Source organism: Solanum tuberosum, unplaced genomic scaffold (genome assembly GCF_000226075.1).
Source record: "Solanum tuberosum cultivar DM 1-3 516 R44 unplaced genomic scaffold, SolTub_3.0 scf00068, whole genome shotgun sequence".
NCBI classification, from domain to species: Eukaryota; Viridiplantae; Streptophyta; class Magnoliopsida; order Solanales; family Solanaceae; genus Solanum; species Solanum tuberosum.
Window position 1 is genome coordinate 1241748 of NW_006238994.1, and position 20320 is coordinate 1262067.

The 20320-nt window shown below is 35.4% G+C and overlaps 2 protein-coding genes across 3 annotated transcripts; one reads left to right on the forward strand and one right to left on the reverse strand.

Moving 5' to 3' along the window:
• Window positions 1-1169: 1169 nt before the first annotated feature.
• LOC102578748 (putative disease resistance protein RGA1) lies at window positions 1170-8383 on the forward strand. 2 transcript variants are annotated; one of them, XM_006345352.2, is made up of 2 exons: window positions 1170-4899; window positions 7949-8383. In XM_006345352.2, the coding sequence occupies exon 1, from the start codon at window positions 1348-1350 to the stop codon at window positions 4834-4836; it is 3489 nt and encodes a 1162-aa protein (XP_006345414.1). In that variant the 5' UTR covers window positions 1170-1347; the 3' UTR covers window positions 4837-4899; window positions 7949-8383. The 2 variants fall into 2 exon arrangements, with proteins under 2 accessions (XP_006345414.1, XP_006345413.1); XM_006345351.2 differs by having other exon boundaries at window positions 7952-8383.
• Window positions 8384-12332: 3949 nt separating this feature from the next.
• On the reverse strand, window positions 12333-20213 carry LOC102579290 (conserved oligomeric Golgi complex subunit 8). The gene is made up of 12 exons (XM_006345353.2): window positions 19988-20213; window positions 19750-19902; window positions 17860-18008; window positions 17032-17109; window positions 16834-16927; window positions 16638-16712; window positions 16215-16511; window positions 14604-14671; window positions 14454-14508; window positions 14168-14306; window positions 12943-13127; window positions 12333-12855 (listed from the first exon to the last, which is right to left on the reverse strand). Exons 1-12 carry the CDS (start codon window positions 20114-20116, stop codon window positions 12544-12546), a joined length of 1734 nt encoding a protein of 577 aa, XP_006345415.1. The 5' UTR covers window positions 20117-20213; the 3' UTR covers window positions 12333-12543.
• Window positions 20214-20320: the final 107 nt, after the last annotated feature.

Here is a 20320-nt window from a genome sequence, read left to right on the forward strand (position 1 = left end):
ATTCACAAAAAAAAAAAAATTTAACTCCTATGTAAATATTAAATTATTTCGGGAGAGAATCTCATGAATTAACTTACTAAGTAAATTTTGAAATGGGTCTATTTCTAAATTTCTAAAACAATTTCCATCATTTTTCATCAGTTTTCGGTAACTATTTTTGTTCTCCATCTTTGATTGTTTAAGTTTCAAAAATGGTGGCTGAAATGGGAAAGAAGAAGAAAAAAAAATGAAAAAGTCAACTAAATAGGTTTTCACGCACAGTCAACGAGTGTATTACACTCACTAAGTCATGTAAGCAAAAAGTGTCAAAATGACACAACAATTCCCTACATAAGGTATCTAATATGAACATTGTCCAGTTAAGGTGTTTAAGTAAAATTTTGTGCCAACTTTAAGGGTCTATTTATGCATTGTTTAATTTGATGCATTAAAAATAATAGGCATAATACATATATTGGACCCTAAACTTGACTTCAAATTTTAACTTGACCTCAACTTTCATAGTGCACAAATAGGCAACTGTAACTTGTATAAAATAGAAACAAATAGACACACATGTCCTACATGGCATCCTACATGTCATTTTTTGTCCTACGTGGTGTCCTACGTGTATTGTGTCATGTAGGACTCGTGTGTTTACTTGTTCTACTTTATACAAGTTAAAGTGCCTATTTGTGCACTATGAAAGTTGGAGGTCAAAGTTAAAATTTGAAGCCAAGTTTAGAGTCCAATATGTGTATTACCCCAAAATAATATGTATTGCATAAAAAAATATTTACAAAGACACCCTCTACTATTACTGTGGAAAAGATGTAAAAAAAAGGTTTTGAAGGATAATTGAGTCTTTTATCATGCTAATGCATGCATTAAAACAATCGCATTGCTAATACGTAGAAAACCATGATATTAACAATGCACACCTTAATACACAATAAAGTGCATAACTAATGCAAGTATTAGTTATGCATAGAATGGAAAAAAGTATCAAATAAGATACTAGTAATACACAAGACTAATGCATGCGTTGTTTTTCCTAATTTACTCTATCAAATGATACCGCATTTGAGATCATGGATGAAAGGTGAGAGTAAAAATCATAACAAATATAATCTAACCTCTATCTAAATTTGTCGATGATATTATAATTTTTTTAATCCACATTGAATGTGGTGCAACAATCCACCACTAATCTTGCAATAGTTATAAGTTCACCAACTAAACTACCCTTATTGACTATTTGGGACCTCTTCTCTAATTTATCCTTAGTTGTATATTGTAGTTTGAAACTTTGATTTTCATTTTCTCATTTGCTACTGAGAATTAGCATTAACTTAGCCAACCAGAAGTATGACAGAAATCCTATACACTCTTGCAGCTGAAATCTTGATGAAGTTGGGTTCCCTAGCAGCCCATGAGCTTGGATCATTATGGGGCCTTAAAGATGATCTTTCCAAGCTCAGAGATACAGTTTCTGCCATGGAAGCAGTATTTCTTGACGTAGAGGAGAAGCAAGGGGATAGCCGTGAGGTCAAAAATTGGGTCCGGAAGCTCAGAGCTGTGTTTTTCGAGGCTGATGACTTGTTGGATGACTTCTACACAGAGATTACTCGGCGTAATTTGCTGATGCAGAAAAACCCATCAAAGAAAATTTCTATTTTCTTCTCGAAATCAAATCCTGTTCTGTATAGTCTTGAGATCCATCAGCGTCTCAAGGTTATTAGAAGGAAACTTGAAGCAATTGAGAAAGACAAGCATATGTTGCACCTTGTTGAAAAGCAAGTAGTTGATTTTGAGCTTCCAGATAGGGAGACTCATTCCTTTGTGAATGTTGACGAAGTAATCGGAAGGGAAGATGAGAAAAGGGTAACCGTCGATCGTCTACTAGATGTTCGAGAAAATGTTTGTGTGGTTCCTATAATTGGTATTGGGGGACTTGGCAAAACAACACTTGCACAACTTGTTTATAACGAGGACAGGGTTAAGAAACATTTTGATCTGAGAATTTGGGTGTTCGTTTCGCATATTTTTAATGTGAAACTCATTGTGGAAAAGATGATAGAATCTATCACTGGTATGAAACCTCAAAGCCTCCATTTTGACAGGTTGCAAGACCAACTTAGAAAGGAAATTGATGGTAAGAAGTACCTCCTTGTTTTGGATGATATGTGGAATGAAAATCGCGAAATTTGGTTGAAATTGCAGGATCTTTTGATTGGTGGTGCTAGAGGAAGTAAAGTATTGGTGACCACTCGATCAGGACTAGTTGCAGCAGCTATGGGTACTGCTCCACCATGTAATCTAAAAGGTCTGCCTGAAGACATGTCTTGGTCCCTGTTTAGTAAATTAGCATTTAAGCCCGGCGAAGAAATAAATTCATCTCTAGTGGCAATTGGAAAGGAAATACTGAGAAAATGTGCTGGTGTTCCTTTGGCAATAAGGATCTTAGGGAGCTTTTTGTATTATAAAGAGACTGAAGCTGAATGGTTGTATGTCAAAAATCATCAACTCACAGACATGGCGGAAAGTGCAGACATTGAAATTTTGCCAATTCTAAAGTTGAGTTATGATAATCTTCCTATACACTTGAAGCATTGTTTCAGTTATTGTTCAATATTCCAAAAGAATCAGACCATTAGCAAGAAAACCTTGATTCAGTTATGGATAGCCCAAGGTTTTATCAGATCAAATGATGAGGAAAATGAATGTCAAGAGGATGTTGGAGAACGTTACTTCATGGGTTTGCTGAGAAGGTCCTTTTTTCAGGATGTTAAAGAGCATAGGTTGGGCGATATCATCAGCTGCAAAATGCATGATCTGATTCATGACCTAGCAAAAATGGTTGCAGAGAATGAGACTTTGATGCTAACTTCTGCAGGAAATAAATCTAGTGTTAATATTTGCCATTTGTCAGTTGGTCCTGTTCACGATTCAGCATGGGAGCTCCCTCACTCCTTGCTCAAAGAAAAAAATTTACGCACGTTTTTAATGCCAATTGCATCAAGGGATTACCTGAAATCGGGAAGATTTATTGGGTCCGAGAAACAAAGTAAATCAGTTGTGGATGCAGTTATATCGAATTTCAGGAGCCTAAGAGTATTGGATCTACATGGCTTGGGAATCAATGAAGTGCCAGGTTCTGTGAGCATGTTGAAGCATCTAAGGTACATCGACCTATCTGAGAATAATTTTGTGACACTTCCAAAATCAATGAGCAAACTGCTGAATTTGCAAACTCTAAAGCTGTCTTATTGTTTTGACCTTTGTGAACTGCCAGAAAATATTCACAAAATGGTAAACATCCGACATCTAGAGCTTGATGGTTGTTTGAATTTGTCCAAAATGCCATGTGGGATTGGACAATTAACTGCTCTTAGGACTTTATCGCAGTTTGTGATAGGTCAAGAAACCTCTACGAGTTCTAAAGTCAATGCAGTGTTAACCGACTTGAATGGTCTTGTCAAGCTAAGAGGAAAATTAACACTTAGAAATTTGGGCTGCATAGAGTGTTTATGTCCTAAAATTAATGATGCTGTTTTGAAGAACAAGGAATACTTGCAATCACTGAGATTAGAATGGACATACGAAGCCGTCAATGATGAATATGATGAGCTGTTATTGGAAGGCCTTCAGCCACATGAAAATTTGAAGGTACTTTTCATAGAAAGATACGGAGGTCAAAGTTTCCCAAAATGGATGATGGTTGGCTTGCACTCATCACTACCAAAGTTAACAAAACTTACTCTGAAGAATCTGAAAGTATGCAAAAGTCTTCCACCATTTGGGTGTCTTCCCTCTCTCCAATCCCTTAAACTTGAAAATTTGACCTTGCTAGAGTACATTGAACATACTTCCTATGATGGATCTCAATTTGGAATGGAGCTACAAAAAGGATCTGCAATGTATTTTCCATCATTGAAAGAATTGAAACTCTGTAACTTGCCTTGCTTGAAAGGATGGTGGAAAAAAGAAGTAATGGCTGGTAGTGAATCATCGTCATTTCCTAACCGGCTCCTACTTTCATCATTTCCTTCACTCTCCAAGCTGACCATCCAAGATTGCCTTATGCTTGAGTTCATGCCAATTAATCCACGTCTCGAGGAATTGAACTTGATCAGAGTTGGCAATAAACTTTTGCAACAACTAATGATGCTTCTGGAAACAACATTGTCTGCAAATTGTTCATCTTTCCTTGCTGTCTCAAAATTGAAATCATTGTACATTCTTGATGTGAGAGAGTTATTCCTTTTACCAGAGGGATTGCAAAATTTGAGTCGGCTTGACCACTTGGAAATCAATGGTTGTCCTAACCTATTGAGTTTGCCAATAGAAGGAATGCGAGCGTTGAATATGCTCCGGTTTCTGCATGTTCATGACTGTGGGTTAACTTCTTTATTTCAAGCTATAAAGCATCTCTACGCTCTTGAAACACTAGTGATTAGCTCCTGCAAAGAGATGAATTTATCAACTGACAATGATCAGGAATATCTGCAATTTGAAGGCCTAAAAAGCCTCCATACAGTATACATCCAAGAGATACCGAAATTGGTTCATCTTCCAGTGTGGCTTCAGTATCTTCCTTCTTTGCGGGCGTTGCATATAGAGAAGTGTTATAGTTTACTGGACCTACCTGACTGGATCAGTGATCTAAAATCGCTTCATGCGCTTTTCATCTACAAGTGCCCAAAATTGACATCAATTCCTGCAGGAATGGTTCACCTTACTTCCCTTGAAGAACTCCGAATTCTCATGTGCCCTAATCTCTGGACATGCTGTCAAAACGAACAAGGAGAGGACTGGCCTAAAATAGCTCATATTCCAAAAGTTATTGTGAAGTGAGGCTAAGATATGCATATTGTTGTGCTACCATCTTAGATGCAGTAAATGCTTTCAGTTTACATGGTAATCTTTAATCTCGTCAATAATATTTATTTATTTATTATTATTTTTTTCCTGCAAATTTACCACTAGACAGCACTAGACAGTGTCTAGTGGCCTTTTATTAAACATAAAAAATATCAATAGGGATAAGTGCAAGCAAGGGGGGCTAGGCCTCACCTACTAATCCTAATGAAGTATCTAACGTCTACTACCTAACAAGCATGAAGAAAATAAGAACTAGAGAGAACTAAGTATTTTCTGATCACCACAGAGTTAGTAATACACTCCATGATGATATTACAAACGAGGATGCTTAAATAATGTAAAAATATGTCAATCAAAAAGAAAGTTGAGTTATCAGCCTCAAACTTTCTATTACAAACGCATGAATTAAAAAAGATTGATTGCCCATCAAAAGTAACTAGAAGTATTTTTCTCGTCTTCTTCTTCAAACCTATCCAACAACACTTGATAATTCATACTTTCTTTATGAATTTATTGGATCTTGTTGAACCTATTGATACTGTCAAATGGTTCTGTTTTGCCTGTCGCATCGATAGGTGTCTTGGAACAAACTCCTCAGTCATTTTACCGTCCCAACTATGTTGTCTTCCATTGTGTCTCTTTTTGCTTTTGTTGCTTCCACTTCTTTGTTGCCTAGGTGATATATCTCCTTCCCTAGCCACTCTATCAAAGCATATGTCCAGCATATCTTCCTCATCTTCATCAAGAGAATCCTCGCCCAAATCAATTGTATTTGACACTAAGGCCCTTGACTCATTCTTCTTTGCAATCACACATTTAGGCACAAATACAAGAGCTTTTGGACTTAATTTGCTATTCAAAGTAGGTGGCGAGACCTGCTTTTCTTGGATCAAATCGTTGTCATTCTCTGTTAACTTTACTTGCTTTCCAGTAGTCTTCGATAAAGCATCAAAGTTATTCGAACATAATAGGTCTCTTGAGGCATTACTAATATCTTGCCTCTTCTAACTGTCATGAAAATTTCTAGTCGCACCCTTTTCACTACATGGAGAATTATTTTGACTAGTTGGGGAAAGGCTCCGATTACTAGTTGAATTTTTGTGTGCAACCAGTTTCCAATTTTTTGTTGCATTCTTGGTTTCAACTTTCAAAACATGCTGCCCAGAATTTTCAGCATCTTCAACATCAGATGTATCCATTAGTTTGTGTCCTGAATCCATTATTTTTTTGTCTGAACCAACTCGCGGCGCATCAACCTCAACTCTTGGCGTTTCCCCTTTGTTTTCGGTAGTTGTTTGGACACCAATATTACTTGTAACAACATCCATTGAGTGTGCATGATTTTACTCAGAAGTGACAACAACCAATTGTTGATCTAAAGAAGTAGCTTTACTTTGATCGACATCTACAACCTTTCTTTTTCATTTAGTATTTTTCTCGCATCACCTTGATACTTTTCACTATCGATAGTACCTTTTGAAGCAACTTCAATGGTATCATCAATTTGTTTGTTATTTTGATTTCTTTTCGAGATCAAATGACAACTATCTTCATCATGACCTTGGTGCTTACAATAATTGCAATACAAAGGTAGATTATCATATACAATCTCCTGAAAAACCTCGATCAACTTACTAGATTTTCCATCCACAAACTGCAATCTTATACGATTTGGAAGCTTTTCCATTAGATCAAGTATAACCTTGACCCTAGCTGTGCTGGGTCTTGACTTGATTTGCGTAGCTTTATCTATAGCTATTGGTTTCCCAACTGTTGATGCTATAGACAGCAGAGACTTCTTTGCAAACAAATCTGGAGATAAGTTTGGTAAAGAAATCCAAACCACAGCTAACATCGTTTCCTCCTTAGGATTATATCCAATGGACCATGGAAAAACCCTACATTGGTGCTCCTCTCCATTGTAGAGAAGATAATTAACTGAGCGAGATAAAGCTAGTACATAATCTTCATATTGATTAAATCTCAACAAAATTTGTCTTGGAGCAAGTAAGCCAATTAAACAATTGCCCTTGGTACCAAGATGTTTCGGTAAAATTGACCTTAATACCTTCAAATCTGGCACACCATGGGATAATTTAAACACCACTGCTTGATGCAATCCCTCTTCAATTATAAAGTCTTGCCTTTCCTCCATTGAAAACGTGATAGTAGGTTCTCCATGAATTATTTCGATTGATTTTGCGATTGTTTTTGAGTTAATTAGAGCAAATTGTTTAGGATATATAGTATTGGAATTGAAAAGGGTGGCGTATGTGGTGGTTTGGGGTGGTGGGGCGGGCTGGACAGCCTCGAAAGGAGGCCGTAGCAGCCATGAGAGCTGCGCAACTGCTGGCTAGGAAGGAACCCTAGGTCAGCCGTTTTTTTGAATCTCGTAATACTACTACTCAATAATATACATATGTTTTCTGTTTCCTGTCTCATGTCTATTTTATGTCAGCAACTTTTGTTTGTCAATGATATCCAAGCTTGTTGTATTAGTGATTTTCATCTGCATCTCCAGAAAGACTCAAGACATTTGCTATTGTGTGTTAAATAGATTGCATTGGAAAATGATGCTCTTTTTGCATCCATAAGTGTGACCTAGTGGTCAATAAATTGGGTTGAAAACCATATGGTCTCAAATTCAAATCCCGCAAAAACACTAGGTGATTTCTTCCAATCTATCCAAGCCTCGGAGGATAGAGTGACCCGATACCTATGCTTGTGCGAGGTAGCAGGTATCCCTTGGAATTAGTTCAGGTGTGCATAAGCTGGCATAGATACCACAATTATAAAAGAATATTTCTCTCTCTTATACTCGATACTTCATTGGCGGAAAAATTAGGCCATGGACCAATTTTCTGTGTTATAATGATACTGCTTTTACTGGTTTCTCCGTGTAAACAGTGAATTGATTCCAATATATGTAGATTTTAAAGATTATCTGGCTTATAAAAAGGTAGAAAGTTAGCGCATTAGCAAGAAATTACCAGAAAACCTTAAGTATTATGTTTCCTTTGTTTTGTGAGATCTTGCATTTTTAATGTGGCTATCTTTTTTACTTAATGTTTTCTCAATCATTTAGCAGGTTATTTTAGTCACCTCTGTAGTGGAAAAAAAGGCAGCGAGTTGTAGATATTTGATCTTATTCTATTTGTCAGGTGATACACATAACTGTGAAGTCTCTTTTTATGATCTGCTGTCGCTTGATATTGTGGTCAACTATTATTTTCAGTATAAGCTGATATTTTTTAAAGGGTATTTCTGGTGATTATTGTGCTGATCCCTTGTGACAGAAGTAACTCTTGGGTTATACTATATCTTAGTTTGATTGCGATGATATTTTTATCTCAATTGGATTTACTTAGAACCATTGCAAGAATTGATTGATAAACTTTTGTCTGTTCTTTTCAAGTTCTATTTTTGTATCAGAACTGTACATTTTTCCCTGTCTGTGTTTCACCAGCAGGATACAAATAGTCTCTCTGCTGTTTGTTTATGTCAATCTTCATTGTGTTCACTTATCTTTACATCAATTAATCGTTTCCCTTTCCTACATGTTCAGGTGTTTTTGAGTGAACTAAGAAAAGTTCAGATATGTGAAGTTTTTAATAAATACAATTTTGTTTCCTCAAATGTTCCTGTAATGGAAAAGTTATTGTCCTTTTAGCTTGGCTACTTCAGAAAAGTAGTTTTTGTTTTAAAGTGAAAAATGATAACTCGAAATTGGAGTTGTTTCTGAATTTGTGAGTAATTTGGAGAGGAAACAGCTTTTTGGTATTTTTCAAATTACTGAAGTTCCAGAATTTTATGGCCAAACGTGATCTCCGGAAAAAAGTACCAAAATTTCATTGCCAAATGCCCCCTAACATATCAACAACAGCAATAGGTGCATGATAGATTGACGCGTACATCTCAACTGAAATGTTTTCTATCAGAACCATTAGTCCATTACCACTCACTGTCTCATTTGTTTCCTTCTAGAGTTTTGGTTGAGGTGAAGCCAAATTTGTAACTGAAATGCATGTTTTTAGTATTTCACCAAAAGAGAAGCAAATAAATATTTAAATTTATTTATTTATTTTAGGAGTTATTTTATCATGTCAAATTTTATTTAATGAAAAATTTAGTTGAGTGATTTTATTGATACAAAGGCCTAAATTAAGTGATTTTATGGATGCAAAATAAATTTCAATGACTTTATTAAATAAATTCCTAAAGTTGAGTTAACTTTTGAGATATTATCATATCTTTAATTTAACATTACAAGATTCAAAAGTTTTTTTTACTTTTTTAAACTCCGTGTTAAGTTCAAACATGACAAACAAATTGAAACGAATGAAGAAGGAAATATGACAACCATTTTGATATACAACTCGAGCCTTAATGCAGCTACATAAGATGAGTATTATATATCAAGGCTTTTGGATATTTTGATTTGATTTAGCATTAAGAAATAATAAGACATAAATTCTGATTTGTTTAATGTTAATTGTTAAGGGGACATACTAGTTTATTTTTGCCTCCTAATTTATATTTTTTGTATTATAATATAATATAAGTTATGTATTACAAGACATAACAAGTTATGCTCGCTTATTTCTACAATATTTGTGTCGTTGGAGAAATAAGTTCAATTCAAGGCAATTTTAAAAAAAAAAACTTATGACGAGCGAATTAAACACTACATAACTTATGTTGGTAACATAATTCCTACAGAACTTATGAGAGACAAGGCAAAAATTCTCTATGCTTATGTTTAACGAAATTAGGTCATAGATAAGGATACTTTGTCTCACAAATTTTCATTAAATGTGCAGTAGTAGTAACAAAAATTAAAATCTATCTTATTTGAGGGCAAAAATTAAAGATTACAAACCCCCACCCCCCAAAAAAAAAAATTAAGAGCATTCTATGCTAGAATTGGGCTCCCAAAAATCTTGAGGAACAAGAATCTATAATATATCAACTAACTTGTGAAATAATCCGACTGTAACATTGTTTTGTCATAGAAAATAGAAATGATTTACAAGTCCGTTTTCAGTCGCAAAGTGCGGTCCACAGTCCACGCATAAAAAAATTCAAAACAAAAGAATTTAATTGATGATATTAACAAGAACATTTAAATTAAGGTCGAATTTCACGGGTTCAACTTATAATCAGTTTTTTTCTTTGCTTATAAACACGTATATATGCATACATGATACAACATCAACACTCATGTCTCAATCCCAAACAAATTGAGATATGATTATATATAAGATAAATACTATGTATGCATATGAAAAGGATTAAAACAAATTAACTTTGAAATCGATAAACTCTAGATCTTGCTATCCCGATCAAATCGACGAAGATTTATTGCATAAATTTTGTTAGTTTGTCTTGTGTGGAAGATAAGTTGTACAAATTCTCTACATCTTTAATAATTGTTAGTGGGCCGCTTACAATTGTCACTTCACCCAGGCTCTTAGATCGTTCTTGACTTTGATAATTAGTAGAAGGAACTTTTTCCTCCTAGATAATTCTCCCAACATTCAAAATCATCTTTTTCCTTCGAGCATATATAATTCTCCCAAAATTAGTAATCATCTCTGAAATCTAACACCACATGTTCAGCAGCATCCTTTGGGAAATTACTAGTTGTCACTTCAATATTCTTCGATGGTAACACATCTACACAATTGTGTTTTTGGTGAATCTGTTGAAAGATGATTGATCTTGAAAGGGGGATTTGCTTTTTCATTAAACAACGCATCACCTGTCTTTTTTATGTCTAATAACTTCTAAGGATGACTCCATGACAACTTTGTGAATTCAACTAGATCGATTTTGTGTGTATATATACTACTGGTATTTGTGTTAGCACAAATGCTTAATAAATTTATTTAGTTTAAATCCAAACTCCAAGATTGTAGGGAAATAAAAAATCGATTCTACTTGATAAATCTAGAGTATGTCAATTATTATTTGTCAGTTTATGGTATATTTGATTTGAATCACGTTGCTCTTGCTTTAGATAAACTAGTAGGAACTTCTCTCCTTCAATTAGTATTGACTCAAAAATTAATCTGCTCATCACCCAATATTATTTTATTTCAGAATGGAATTAATATAAAAAATTAGTTAATTTCAGAATGGAAAATTACACAAAAATCTTAAAATGAACTTCTGATAGTGTACAGGTGAGGAAATTATCAATTCAGAAAGCTGTCCGAAGCTATTACTACAGTCTACATGAGATAAGTATATATTATTCATCAAGGCTTTTGGATATTTTAATTTGATTTAGCACTAAGAAATAATAAGACATAAATTCTGATTTGTTTAATTTTTTTTAAGGGAGCATACTGCTTTATTTTTTTCCCCTGGACAATAATTTTTGTCCTTAGACATTAGTCTATTTTTTTAATGATAATATAATATAAGTTATGTCTTACATTTCTACCACACTTGTGTCATTAGAGGCACAAGTTTAGTTCAGAACCCACAAGGCAAAAAATTTCTAAATTTATGCAGATCGAATTAGAATACTACACAACTTATGTTGGATATCTTATGACAAACAAAGCAAAAGTTCTCTATTAATTAGTCACAAAGCGCGGCACATTTATAAACGAATTCAAAACAATATAAACTAATAAGTGACAGTAACAAGCACATTAAAGTAAGACCGAATTTCGTGGCTTCAATTTATAATCACTGTTTTTTTTTTTCAAATCATGTATATATGCATACAAAAATAACATTCATGTCTAAGTTCCAAACAAGTCAGAATTTGACTATATATATAGGACGAAAACTGTGTATGCATATGAAAAAAAAAATTAACTTTAAAATTGATTAACTCTAGATCGTGACTATCCCGATCAAATCAAATAAGATTTTGTTGCATAAATTAATTGATCATGTCAATTGTGGAAGAGATAAGTTGTAGACATCTTGACTTGAATTCATTACATCTTCAATGATTGCTGATGGGCCGTTTACAATTTCCACTTCGTCCAAGCTCTAGAAGCAACTTCTTCCTCCAAGCACAGATAATTCTCCCAAAATCCATAATCATCTTTTACCTCCAAGGTTTGATAATTCTCCCAAAATCCATAGTCATCTCCAAAATCTAACACAACTTGTTCAGCAGCCGCCGCCTCTGGGAAACTACTAGTTGTCACTTGAACATTCTTCGAATTGATTTTTGGTGAATTCCTTCGAAGGGGATTCGACTTTTTGTTGATCAGTGCATCATCTGACTTTTTATGCCTAACACCTTCTAGAGATAGCTTCATGACAACTGTTTTATGAATTGAACTAGATCTATTTTTTATATATATAGACTACTAGGATTTGTGTTGGCACAAAAGCCTAATTAATTTTGTTTCCGTTTAAGTCCAAACTCCGAGATTGTAGAGAAATAAAAATTTAGTCTAAACTAAAGCATGTTAATTATTATTTGTCCGTTTATGGTATATTTTTTGTATCACGCTGCTCTTATTAGAAATAATACATATGCTCTTATATTCTCAAAGACGTTACAAGCCCATCTGATCATAATGAATCAGCCACAATCACTCTCTCATTGGTTGAAAAGGTTACTCCCTGGATTTGAAGCAGGAAAAACAAGCATATTTCTGAGTCTTTTTAGTACTTCATCAGAAAATGCAGAATATATAAACTGACTTTCTAAATGCATATGCTCTTCACATTACCAGGCTTCTCCTCGTTTTCTGAGGGGACATTATTGGGTTCCTCTTCTGCGTTCGTACTCTCAGGTTGTTCAGTACTAGGAATTTCCCCATTTTCCTTCTTAGGTACGTCCCCATTTTCTGATATACTATTGACCTCTGGATTACGAACTGGTTTTGGAAGTTCTCTGGAGGAAGAGGTTGCCAATAATCGGCTAATTCCGTCGAATAGAGTTGTGGCATCGGCTATAAGAGCAGCTCCACCAGGATAACAACGACCAAAACAAGTAACACAGTGTGGGAAAGCAACCTGGAAAGGTACATAATTTGTATGTTTGAGTCAACTGGTGCACAAATTAAACGTACATGAAGGTCAAACAAGTTCATATGATGCTACCTCAATAAATGCTCGACATAGTGATAGGAAAAGCAGAGACTCATTTTCTCGAAGCATGCGAGTAGTGTTATATCTCAGTAAAGCATCAGAAACAGCCTGCAATCCTTTCGCCAGTTCTTGTGCAAGCACATGTTTTAAACTCAAGGGAGCACAAGGTCGTAACTCATTCATTGCCGCAGAGACACCTGCAAATTATATACGGAGGATGCAAAAACAACTGGATTAGTGTAAAAGGACTATATATAGCAATTAGTTGAATCATAAGCCGACAATATTCTTTCCCCTTTTTTGAGCTTTAAACATAAAGCCAAAGGTGGTTTGATCAGTGCAAAGGTCAATAATTCTTAGTAGTTGGTGAAGCTATTGTCTTAAAGATGCCAAATTACAGTGGCCAAACTGGCTTTCTTTTGTTCATTTTTTATTGGTGCTGATGGACCCGTGAATAGTGAGTATGGAAGGAAAAGGCCTTCAGTGGGATTGGAACCTGACACCTACTTGATGCAGGGTGGTGTTGAAACCATTAGTCATGACAGTATAAGCTCATCAGTAAATTGATCAAGATAACAATTCATACAATATGCCTTGAAAATGTTCCCGTGATAATTAAAGCTCAATTTTCAGCCTATATCAAAGACTCGGGTTTTACACACCTGTAGGTGGTAGCACTCAATGAAGATATATTCACACAAACTAGAGATGCTTAGATAAATAGTTTACAGTTCTATAAGAGAGTTCTCAATTACGAGATAATCAGAACTCAAAAATTCTAGCAACCATATTTTTTTTCTTTCAAAAAAATGGCTTAAAAATTGATTTTCAACAAGATGAAACAGGGAGAACTCCACACAAGTTACAGAAAAGTGAGTATATCTCTAAGATCCTTTGTTCTTTATTTATTCATTAAAAAAAAATCCAATGAATGAACTTGCAGGATTCTAAAAGAAGCTTTCCTTTGCTTGGTACGAGACCACAGGCAGAGTCGCGGACATTTAAGCATTTCTAATGACCTACTAGTATCCATAACACCAATACTTTATTGGAGTACTCCAGCAGGAGCCCAAAGTACAATTTTGAATTCAAAACCTAGATATCTCTCATGCTGACCTAGAAATCCCATTCTTTGGTACTTGTCCTTTTCTTAGTGTGTTAACAGTTGCAGGCAATGAACAAAAGGGAAACTTTGCAAAGGTGCTTACGTAAGTAGTGAAGTGAGCTTGTAACGTACCATTAACAAAGACAGCCAGAGGTGGGTGCTCCATTAGACTTGAGGGAGGAGTAACATCTTCATGACTTTCTTCACTCAAACTGCTGGTAGAAAATCCAACTGCTGGTAATGGAACCCACCGATGAGAATCGAGGACCAACTGGAATCAAGTAAAGTTTGCATATTACCAATTCTGAGTGAAGAATCATAGGCTGCTTACTTCAAAAGATAACTTCAGATAAAAGTGTTCCCATTTAGGCCAACTGTGCTAGGTATAAGAGTTCTACCATTGGTCTAAAATATATACCTGGAAATTCTCAACAGCTGCATTCATGTTCTTCGAAAACAGATTTAGGACCGCCCTGCAAGAGTAATCAGAAAATGAAATGCATAAAAGAACTAGCTTACAGACCAATTTTAAGATTCCAGAATCACAAAGAACCAATCAGGTATGTACTCTTCAAAAAGAGGGGGAAGCAAGCCACGGAAGTCCAATCCAACCCAACCAAGCCCCATAGCACAATACTGTCAACAGAAAAAAGAAAAAAGCATCAATAAGTGAACAAAACCCAAAGCTTGATTTAACGCGTGAATAAGTAAATAACAAATGCAACAATAGAAACAACTATTGCAAGACTATGAAACAAGCAATAACTATCTCGCCAATGCATCAAAGCAAGTATGGACCCCTTACAGATGAAAACAAAACTTGCCTAAGCTTGATTCCGGATGGCTTCAAATCATACCTGTATTCACCTAAACTTGTAGGTAATAACCAGCAAAGAACTGATGGTTAGTGATCCCTCTTCAACCCACCCCCACCCAAATAAAAATCCTCCAAAAGAAGGGGGGACACACTTCCCTAGTCACAATTTCAACAACAATCTTTCCTTCGGAAATTGTTTGACACAATTCTCAAAATAATACAATTCTATAGAAGTTTCACAATTTTCAAGAACTTAAATCTCATTTAGTATGCAAATTCTAAATTTTGGTGCTATTCATACTTTCTTCTAGTCCCTCTGTCCCAATTTATATGATTCGCTTTCCTTTTGAGTCAGTTCAAAAAAGAATGATATAAGTTTCAAAAGTCTTTCTTTCTTAAACTACGTGCCAAGTCAAACAACATCCCATAAATTGGGACGGAGGAAATATTACTAATAAAATATAATGGCCATATTATATCGTAAATTGCACACCAGTCAAATGAAATCACATCAAACAAGACAGAGGGAATATAAGAAAAAGTCTGCATGCATACTCTTTTAATAAATAGTTATCATTATAAAAGAACATACAATAAGGAAATTTCTACCTTAGCTTATGCCATCAGAGCCAAGTCAGTTTAGAATTTAAATATGTGAAGTGATTGAACTTTTCAGCCTGCAGAGAATTGAAGCCTAATTATTTCTATTGTTAACATGGAAGGACAATAAAGATAATGCCATCTGCTTTGGTTTCACGGAGATAAAGGCCAAAGAGTGGAGATAGATCACCAAAATGTGACAAAGATGTGTTGAAAATTGAAATTGGCCACGAAATGAGGAAGAAGATAGGTTGGAAATTGAAGTTGACTAAGAAAAGCGAAGTGACTAGAAGGAAACGAAGGAATGGATTTCGACTCTACACTTATAGGTTTAAGACTAGCTTTTGAGTTATATGCCTCTTCTGATTAGCTCACCAGACAAGTGTGCTAAAGGTAAATATGTTTGTTTCTTTTAGTGCTCAACCACCCGCCTTCCTGCCCACCATAGAGAGAAGGGAAAACAATTTCCTGCTTTTTCCCTTCCGTAAATCATATCAAAATCTTGGAACGTTTCCAGCAGGATGACTAAAGTGTAAAAAATAACTTGAATGATACGAACAAAACTTAATCTTTCTCCAGCCATTTCTGGGAATTTACATCTCCCTTTGTTCTGTACTCAAAATGCAATACATTTTCTTTCACATGTTTAGTATTCATGGTGATTGCAAGCAGAAGACCTCAAGGTCGATCACAGCCAAATAGAAGTTTTACTTGAGCAAAATGAATTTTGATGACCTGCCTAGCACAAATATATATGCTCACCATGCATTGATCAAGAATGTTTGATAAAGAACCTCCTTCAGTGATCTTCGGTAGCATCATCTTTAGAGTTCTAAGGTGGGAAGAAATTTGATGCATGGCCCAACTGAAGAGAAGCCCACCATCATAGTTTTCTTCCCTCCCGGAAGTATCATCAGCAAATATCGCACGGTACTGGTTAACAACATCAAAGAGATGCATCCGATGACAATTTACCATTCCTTTGAGGTATTCATAAGCATTTCTCTGGTCCAAGTCATCAAGGATCCCAGAAAGCCATGCCTGACGGCACCTTAGAAACTGTTGAAGGGGCAAAATTGGTCAAATATGGGTTAAAAAAAATTAGACGAACCAAATGAAATAAATGAAGACCAAAAAGCAAACTGTTGGGTAAAACCAGCTGTTGTTAAAATATATCAATCTCACCTGTAAGCGCATCTCATACTCATTGAACACCCCTATACGACGCAAGTATCCAATGATACGGAGGCATTCCGGCAACTGCACCAATAAATTGTAAACAGTTAGGTCTTAAGCTTCATAAATTTATGGAGAACTTCCATTCCAGTGTGCTCCAACAGCATAACTGTTACAAAATCAAATAATTTATGCTAGAAATCACCTGAATGTTTGACCTAAGTCTTTGGAGAAGCTGAAAAAGAAGAGATTGGGTGGTCTGCCGAACTTCTGCAGCAAGGGCTTGAATGACTGGTAACCTTCAGGGGGAGACGAAAAAGAAACAAAAGTACCTTTGTAAGTTTTCATCGAATTCAATTATATCAGTTCCTACAGAAAAACAAAGAAACGACCCAGGACTCACTTGGGGTGCATTGCTGAAAGCTTGGAAACAAATGCTTCTAAATCAAGAGCTTCATCATAGTTTCCATTCCTCACACATCTGCAAAATTAAGAGACCACTCAAGTCTAGCACCACAAAAGCACGGAAGCTAAAAGATATGAGTTCATTCACTAATATGAAATATTAATAATGTTCTGAGTCTCCCTTTTCGTGTGAATCATCCTATATGATATATGTTAGGTCTCTAACTTAGATCTCACCATGCTAGCTTATGGTGATCCACTGTATTTTGCTATAGGAGGTAAGGTCTATGTCCCCATCCTATGTATTTCTACGTTATCATTAAAAAAATAAAAAATAAACTTGACTACTTGCATGGCTGTGCTATGCAAGACAATTCAGGCTGAATCTTCAGATATGACAGCAATGATGGCTCTAAGAACAACACAACATTGTTCATCACCCAACATATTTGAAAACTTGGATCATTTTATATGCTAAACCCCACACCCCAATCCCTCTACCTAGAACAAAACACTATACCTCTTCCCACTTTACTCTCTTTGGTGATTCGAACCACTAACCTCATGGCTCATGGTTTGAGGGAAAAGGTCTTTTCCAACTAGACTAAGATCCCTTGTCTAAAAAAGAAAAGTTAGATATTATAACTCAATCACAATGTCTGCACCAAAATCAATTCTCTCACTAATTTACTAGTCAAATACATAAACTGCACTTTGGAAGGTGACATACATCATTAGCAAAAACCACTGACATTTCATCCTTTCAAAATCATGGATGCAGTTTCAATTCTAACGAGTGATCCTTACAGCATTGACGAAAACATACGTGTCCATTAGCTGAGGAATTTCAAGCAAGTCAAGCAGAGTACTATGGTTTGCAAGCAATGTTTGATTCATCTTCCTTTTCTCCAAGATAAGTTCTGCAGAGGTGCTGAACTCACTGCAACCTGAAGTTAGCTTAGGTATCTCATTGATCTGCAAACCAAGAAACACAACCATAAGTTTTGATGCCCTTTTCTACCTAAAAAATTTTATATGAGAAATTATGATTGCAGTTCCCATTTGCACAGTTACACTGAGAAATAAAGGAAGCAAGAGCAGAAAACAAGCCAATAGTTTCGCAATTACAACTGCAGCATGTAAAGGTTATTACACAAAAAATCACCAGTGAAGCAGCCTTCTTAAGCTTTGCCCAAAACAATGGCAAATAGGGTTGAGATAAAATGAAGATAGCATACAAGATGCTCCTTGGTTCTGATCGCTACCAAATTTGATGTAAAAGCTGAAAGGTTCAGATAAATATAAACTCAATTTGGTTAAATCTAGTAAAAAAGTTAACGCGAAACTTTTGCAGATTAGTTCTCTAACTTTGAATTAGTTTAAGCTGCTAACCTAAAATTTATTTCTGAAGAAAGCAAAGAGGAAAACTTTTATTTAAAAATAGTTCAGACTTCAGTGTCAAAATAGCCAAAAGACAAACTGATGGCTTGATCTTCATACGGATAAGGCAATCCTTTTAGCTTAAATTTGCAAAGTCCTTATGGCATTTTATGGGTTTCTCTGATTTATTTTTGTTGCACTTTGAATTAAATGGAGAGATCTAGCCCATATTTAACAATATATCATGTTATCGCTCAATTTCAAGAATTAACCTGTATAGGTTTATAATTGGCTTGGTTGTAATAATTGGTGAGATCATGTCTTGAGTTTATTTTCCAAAAGATCAAGTAATTAGCAATTCGTACCATCCTAATACAAGATATAGTAATTTCACTGAAGGTGTGATACGCTGACTGCTGTTTGTAACAGACCGTGCTCAAGGAAATATACTGTGCAAGACAGAGAGGAGTAGATAAGATGATTCTTTTTTCTTTGGAGGCCTTCTACAATCCAGGAATAGATTGTTGGACATCCACCTCTACTTGGAAATGGCTTACCCAGCTCTACTAGGAAAACTTTATAACTTTTGAAGGTTTATGATTTTGACCTCTATCAATAGAGAACAAAATGGTTTGTAAGAATTTTTTAAGGGAGGTCCAAGAACACCTTTGAGCTTCAAAGATAGAGAGAAACCCTCAGATGACAACAAGAGAAGTAGGAAAAGCCGGAATAGAAGATCAAGCTACACTGACAGCACCCAAGTTCTTCTTCAATTGTAATTAGCATGATAATATCTTTTGCGCTACTATTTGGTTTGTTACTGCTGGAATGGAGTATTTGATATTTATGTTAAGGTAGAGGATTTGAAACACATGACTTGAGTTTGCTTTATTGATCTCAATGCTTTTTGGTTGTTTGATTTTGAGTTTAACATAGTGATTTGTTGAAAAGAAAAACTAAGTTAGACAAATTCTTTAACGATTAAACTGAAATGATACGAACATTGAAGCCAATAAGGAAAACCTAAATTGAATAAGCTATTGGAAAGGGTCCTTAGAAGCTTTCTGTGGTTAGCTTAAATCTTCTTCTGGAACGAGATCTAACCAACAAGAAATCATGCACTAATATTCCAGACACTTTTTTGGAAATCTATTTGAGCTATAGGTTATAGCAGTGCAACAGACCAAATCATTCAGTGTCAGTTAGTTCCTCAAGTTAACTATATTGTTTATAGACCAATATACACTTTTAAATCATATGACAGCTAAAAATAGCAATTCAACAAATCAAAATCAAAACAATTACCAAAATTTCTGCAAGGAAGTATAACAATTACCAAGGAGTCAAGATGCTTATCAACAGAAGAAACTTCTTCCCGAATCGCATGTAGTGCATCAGCAGCAGAAATGAAGGCACGGTAGTTTCCAACGGCAACCTCTTGCATCTGCCTCCGAATTCTCTCTGCATCCACTCTCAGAAGCTCCGGTTCCTGCACAAATACAATCATTTATAAAAATCCATCCAAATCAAAACAACTACATTTCAATCTTGCGTAGGTAACAATTTAACGTTACTTTGTGAAGACGATCGAGAGTGAAAGAAAGGAGTTCGGAGATGTAAGGCTGTTGTGAAGCCGACGCCAGTGGGAGAAATCCGGTGACCGGTGAAGCTTCGTCCATCGGATCTTCGGAATCCATCGACATTGCTGAGACGAAGCCGAGAATGTATGAGATCTGGAATTTCAGGGAGGATCTACTGTTAAGTCGCGGGTTCCGGAGAAATATGACTTAAGAAAAAATAAGAATGTGTAAAAATGAAATTTTGCCAGATTTTAAGAAGTTATTTGTTCAGTGCAAAACTTTTTGTCCCTGAATGCAATTAAAGATACTATTCGGAATTAAATTTTC

Bases quoted from the DNA above. Each gene is read 5' to 3' on its own strand.
- LOC102578748 (XM_006345352.2), top strand. From the start codon at position 1,348: ATGACAGAAATCCTATACACTCTTGCAGCTGAAATCTTGATGAAGTTG.
- LOC102579290 (XM_006345353.2), bottom strand. From the start codon at position 20,116: ATGTCGATGGATTCCGAAGATCCGATGGACGAAGCTTCACCGGTCACC. The intron at 18,009-19,749 runs GTAATTGTTATA...CTTGGTTTGCAG, and splicing joins ATAAGCATCTTGACTCCTTG to ATCAATGAGATACCTAAGCT. The intron at 16,512-16,637 runs GTGAGATTGATA...CCCCTTCAACAG, and splicing joins AGTATGAGATGCGCTTACAG to TTTCTAAGGTGCCGTCAGGC.